The sequence below is a fragment of the Pongo pygmaeus genome, chromosome 16, assembly GCF_028885625.2.
Source record: "Pongo pygmaeus isolate AG05252 chromosome 16, NHGRI_mPonPyg2-v2.0_pri, whole genome shotgun sequence".
NCBI lineage: Eukaryota > Metazoa > Chordata > Mammalia > Primates > Hominidae > Pongo > Pongo pygmaeus.
Genome location: NC_072389.2, coordinates 70,618,957 through 70,624,956, shown reverse-complemented (window position 1 = coordinate 70,624,956; position 6,000 = coordinate 70,618,957). Strand labels below are relative to the sequence as shown.

Sequence of the window (6,000 nt, the reverse complement as noted above, 5' to 3'; positions counted from 1 at the left end):
CCACCTGCCTTGGCCTCCCAAAGTGCTGACATTACAGGCATGAGAAACCGTGCCTGGCCGAGAAGTGAGATTTTTATGTTTATCAAAAGGAGTCTTGGGTTAAAAAAGAAAAGCTTGAGAAATATAGTTTTAAAGCCAGAAGACTCCAGTTCTATTCTCTCTGTTTTTGACTTGTTATGTGACCGTGGTCAAGTCTCTGCCTTTTTAATAGGCCTGTTTCCTCATCTAAAAAATTCAGGGCTAATATTGAGTGAGTTAAGACTCATGGACTCTAATTTGTTAAAATATTTCTTGTAGCAACTCATAATGCTGGGAGGTAAAATCAAGTATAAAAGAAAAAGAGGGCCAGGCATGGTGGCTCACACCTGTAATCCCAGCACTTTGGGAGGCCAAGGCGGGCAGATCATGAGGTCAATAGATCAAAACCATCCTGGCCAACATGGTGAAACCCCGTCTCTACTAAAAATACAAAAACTAGCTGGGCGTGGTGGCGCGCGCCTATAGTCCCAGCTACTCAGGAGGCTGAGGCAGGAGAATCGCTTGAACCAAGGAGGCAGAGGTTGCAGTGAGCCAGGATCGTGCCACTGCACTCCAGCCTGGCCACAGAGTGAGACTCCATCTCAAAAAAAAAAAAAAGAAAAAGAAAAAAGAAAAAGAAAAAGAGTTTTACATAAAATGAAGACATAAAAAGTTATGTGCCTGACTGGGCGCAATGGCTCATGCCTGTAATCCCAGCACTTTGGGAGGCTGAGGCAGGCGGACCACTTGAGGTCAGGGGTTTGAAACTAGCACGGCCAACATAGTGAAACCCCGCCTCTACTAAAAATACAAAAATTAACCTGGCATGGTGGCATGTGCCTGTAATCCCAGCTACTCAGGAGGCTGAGGCAGGAGAATCACTTGAACCCGGGAGGCAGAGGTTGCAGTGAGCTGAGATGGTGCCACTGCACTTCAGCCTGGGTGACAGAGGGAGACTCTGTCTCAAAAAAAAAGTTATATGCCTTCAGCTATGTAATTCGCAAAAAGTAAATAACTCAAGGAGTTAACTCCTCCAGTGTAAACTATTTGAGCTGGAAAGCTGCACTTGACTTTCTTTTTAAAGCGTCATTAATCTGTCAGAAAACAGCTGAAAGTAGGTGTGGATGTGGAAGGGCTGATGTGACCATAAGTATTTGCCATCACTTTGCTGGTGGAGGATCCATTTTCTCACAGGGATAATCTCAGATGGCTCTGGGGTTTTTTTTGTTTGTTTGTTTGTTTGTTTTTTTGAGATGGAGTCTCACTCTGTCGCCCAGGCTGGAGTGCAATGGCGCAATATTGGCTCACTGCAACCTTCGCCTCCTGGCTTCAGGCAATTCTCCCACCTCAGCCTCCTGAGTAGCTGGGATTACAGGAGTACGCCACCACACCCAGCTAATTTTTGTATTTTTAGTAGAGATGGGGTTTCACCATGTTGGTCAGGCTGGTCTCAAACTCCTGACCTCGTGATCCACCTGCCTCGGCCTCCCAAAGTGCTGGGATTACAGGTGTGAGCCACCATGCCCAGCCGGCTCTGTGCTTTTGAATCCATAACTTGAGAGAATGGCCTGATAGGAACTTGACCAGAGGTTATCTATGCAGTGCCAAGTGAAAGAGAAGTCCAGTGAGCCTCTGGAGCCCCAGTACCCTTTGCTCAGACCCCAAGTTCTGCTCCATCTCATGGCTACTCTGCCACACACCATGCAGCAAGGACACTCTTCCAACCTGTGAAATTCAGGTCAGAGAACATACACTTGTAAAACAGAACATGCTCCTTTGCCAAACAGCCAAGTGGTTCCTAAAGAATGATCTTTAACATCTGAACCATTTCTAACATGGATGTTATTTTATTTAAATTTGACCCCCACCTATGCTCAAATACCACTTGGGAAGTCTTGGTTATCCCCGTGGTACAAGTTCTCTGGTCTAAATACCACTACAAGACTTATAACATCAAAGAGCCTACCACAAAGTTAGTGTCCCAGTCCATGCTTATTGGGTGCTGATCCCAATAGTCTATCGGTAAATTCTGACCTGCAGAGCATAGTTTTAGAGGAATGCATTGAAACTACCAAATTTCTGCAGCCTGTGTGATAAAACCATCACCAGCCTCATACCAAAGCTACATGACCTTTGTTCACATTGCTGAGAAAAAGTTAAACTAAGTTGTGTACAGCTCCCTCTGTTTTGTACTTTCTAGGGCAAAGTCAATACTCTGCTAATCAGGCAACCTCTGGAAATTCCTTTTGGAAACTCAAAAAGTTGGATTAATCATTGTTTACGTTTGTAGAACTTATGTGTATTAACACTCACCTCTTTGTCCATTGTAATTTGCTTGCTTATGTGTTGGATTTTATTTTATTTTATTTATTTTTCTGAGACAGTCTCAGTCACCCAGTCTGGAGTACAGTGGTGTGGTCTCAGCTCACTGCAACCTCTGCCTCCCAGGTTCAAGCAATTCTCCTGCTTCAGCCTCCAGAGTAGTTGGGATTACAGGCACGCACCACCACGCTCTGCTAATTTTTGTATTTTTAGTAGAGATGGAGTTTCACAATGTTGGCCAGGCTGGTCTCGAACTCCTGACCTCAGATTACTCCCCACCTCAGCCTCCGAAAGTGCTGGGATTACAGGCATGAGCCACCACACCCGGCCATGTGTTGTATTTCATGAAGACACCATCCCATGATTCTGCTAAGCAAACGTATTGCTGGATGATAAATACTTAAGTATTTACTGAATTTCTACTATGGATTCTGCCTGTGTGTGTGTGTGTGTGTGTGTGTGTGTATTATATATATATATATATATATTTTTTTTTTTTTTTTGAGACAGCGTCTCCCTCTGTCGCCCAGGCTGGAGTGCAATGGCGCAATCTCGGATCATTGCAACCTCTGCCTCCCAGGTTCAAGTGATTCTCCTGCCTCAGCCTCCCGAGTAGCTGGGATTACAGGCACCCGCCACCATGCCCAGCTAATTTTTGTATTTTTAGTAGAGGCAGGGTTTCATCATGTTGGCCAGGCTGGTCTCAAACTCCTGACCTCAAGTGATCTACCCCTCGGCCTCCCAAAGTGCTGGGATTACAGGCGTGAGCCACTGCGCCCGGCCCCAAGTATATAATTAAGTACCTGCGTCAAAGAGCTCATAGTCTAATTGGGAATACAAGGCTAAACACACATCAACCTGTAAAATTAAATATTCAATGATTCTGGAAATAATATAAGGATATGCTACACAACAATATAAGGATATTCCCATGTCATCATACTACTGGTATATTTTACTTACTTACTGTCTTATCTTTCTCCACTAGAATGGAAGCTCCACGAGAGGAGGAAAATTTTAAAAAATTCAGCACTATTTCTCCAATGTCTGGCATGTAACTAGCGGTTAATAAATATTTGTTGACTGAATGAATGTGAAATCAATTCCCTAGAATAGACAGGGAAAAGGAAGTCTTATTGGAGTGGTTCCTCTAGCCTGAGACTTGATTTAGCAACACTCTTACTCAGCTTGCTTACAGCAATCTATAGGTTTTGGCGAATAATCTCTTCTTTATTTTTTAATGAGAAGAAAATGTGACACAATTGAAAAAGAAGGTGGGGGTGGGATGAAAAGAATTTAAATTGGGTGTTAGAGGACCTCAGTTCATTTATAAAAGGAAAGGTTTGTCCTTGACTCAATGAATTTCATACATTGTCTTAATGCAGAACTATTTTCAAACAAAACCCCAGTAATGAAATAGTTCAAGGCAGAGCTTCTCTGGTTGATTTTGGGATGGCATGGCGGAGTTGGCAGGGAAGGTCCATCTACTTGGTTCCTTCACCTCTACTACAAAGCTATAGCTTCTGAGAAATTCTGGGAACATAGTTTGAAACACTGGATTGAGGGAACATTGGAGACTCTCCCCTCTCAAAATTCTATTAATGGACTCAGGGGAGGAAGGCCAAGGTCTTGGTGAGGGAAGACGTGGGCTCTCTTCTGGTCTCTGCCACTTTTTGCTGAGGGAGCACCAGGAGTCACCTCTCCAAAGAGAGAAAAAATTGTGGCCTGGGCCAAGGCCAGTGGCCCTTCTCACAGCTAGACACAGGGAGCTAGAAGCCATATTTCTCTGGACTGGATGGAGATTGATGAGGGCTCACTGACTCGTGTGACCTGGTCTTGCCTCTCCCTTTGCTGCCTCCCCATCCGCACCCGGCAAGCTCAGAAATAAAGGCACCTAAGCTCACTTGGCAGTTTCTCTGGGGTTCAGAGTTAATCAGAATCTCATACACAACGTAAATACTCAGTCTAGCACTAACTCAGATGAGACAAGGGCGTGACACACTTGTCACCATCCTCCATCTTGTGCAGCTGGTCCATCTGTTTAGCTGTGCAGAAGCAAGCCCTGCAAGAGGGCTCGAACAAAGCCTAACAGAAAAGGGTTTAATGAGGGGAGTATTTACTAGGGTGTGATCAGGTTTAAGAAAACCAGCCGGGCGTGGTGGCTAACGCCTGTAATCCCAGCACTTTGGGAGGGCGAGGCAAGAGGATCACTTGAGCCCAGGAGTTCGAGACCAGCCTGGGCAACATGGGGAGACCTCATCTTTACTAAATTAAAAAAAAAGAAAGAAAGAAAGAAAGAAAAGAAAACCCTCAAGACTTTAAAGCACCCACGGACTAGCAACAGCTCGAAGCTTTATCACCACGAGGCCTGAAAGAACAAGGAGAGGGAGCTGTTACCAACTAACAGTTGTTGCTCAGGTAACTAACTGACAATACCATCTCCATGTTACAAGTGATGAAACTAAGGAGAATGAGAAGATAAGGAACACAGGATGTGGAATCCCGGGGGAAGAAATTTAGTGAATCTGAAGCATCTAGAGGCTACCAAGGCACTTTAGAGACTTCCCCCATGGAGGGTTAAGCCACCAGCCTCACCTTGACCTTCCCTGCCGCCCACTAAAAGTGACCGGAAGAAGAGCTCGACTATGACGACTCGGGACTACAAGTCCCGGCATGCATCTCTCCGCGTCTATCGCAAAACCTTTCAACTTTAGGATAAAAGGGCTTTTGGCAACCTTGAGCGTCGGGAACTGTAGTCGCCCCAGTTGGGGCTAGACGCTTGCCGTAGGGCACTCATTGGCGCCCAGGGCACCACCCCCTTGCCTTCGCCTCACGTTGCTTCACCCGCACGCATACAGGGCGCGTGCCTACGCCCTCCGCCCCCTCCCCGGGCCTAGGGCGCAGGCGCGCGCAAGCTCCCCGGCCCAGTAGGCTGGGGGTGGGGGGAGAAGGAGAAGGAGGGGAAGGGAGGGGAGGGTTGGGTGTCTACTCTGGTGAATAGACGGCTGTGGGGCACAGAAACGTGAAGGCCTGGCTGCCGGGCAGGTGAACTCTGCACAGGGTCTAGGGCCCGCGGAAGGGTTCGGAACCGAGTCAGCGCGCCTTGCGAGCAGGATACACGCCGCTGTGACCCGGAGGTCCTCTGGGGGCGAAACCCCGGCCTAGGCCCCGCGGAGATGCCCAGCTGCGGTGCTTGTACTTGCGGCGCGGCTGCCGCCCGGCTCATCACCTCTTCACTCGCCTCCGCGCAGAGAGGTAACGAAATAGTGCCACTCCTGAGCCCTCAGCCTTGGGGGAGGGGGTGGACTGGCCAATGGTTGGGGGCCCCGGGGAGGGCACGAGGCCTGCTGCACCCGGGGAGTGTGAGGGAATGCGCGGCGCTTCGCCCGGCACCCACCAGTTTCCCCGTGGAATGGGGCTCTGCCAACCTCTGGAGCAGCCGTTGCTCAAATTGGAAGTAAACTCCTTCCCACGCGCCTGCCTGCGCGCTTTCAGGCCTGCTGACTTTGGGGCCGGAATGCGGCCCACTTCGTAGAAACCCTGAAAGAGGCACAAAATGTTCCTCTTATTAAAAAATGTCTCCAGATCCCACTCAGCCCTGCCGGGGACCGCCGCCTGCCACGGCTGCGGCTCTTCTTCCGCAGCCTGGCCGGGATCCCC

The 6,000-nt window shown here is 48.2% G+C and overlaps 1 protein-coding gene across 2 annotated transcripts in view; it reads left to right on the top strand.

Moving 5' to 3' along the window:
• The first annotated feature begins 4,802 nt into the window (after positions 1–4,802).
• The window catches only part of CLPX (caseinolytic mitochondrial matrix peptidase chaperone subunit X), a 42,882-nt gene continuing 41,684 nt past the window's right edge, over positions 4,803–6,000 (top strand). The window contains exon 1 of one of the 2 annotated variants that reach the window (XM_054450194.2): positions 4,803–5,595. In XM_054450194.2, the coding sequence (XP_054306169.1) occupies positions 5,517–5,595 (79 nt within the window). In that variant the 5' untranslated portion in view covers positions 4,803–5,516. The remainder of the gene's footprint in view (positions 5,596–6,000) is intronic. The other variant, XM_054450195.2, reaches the window with a different exon arrangement.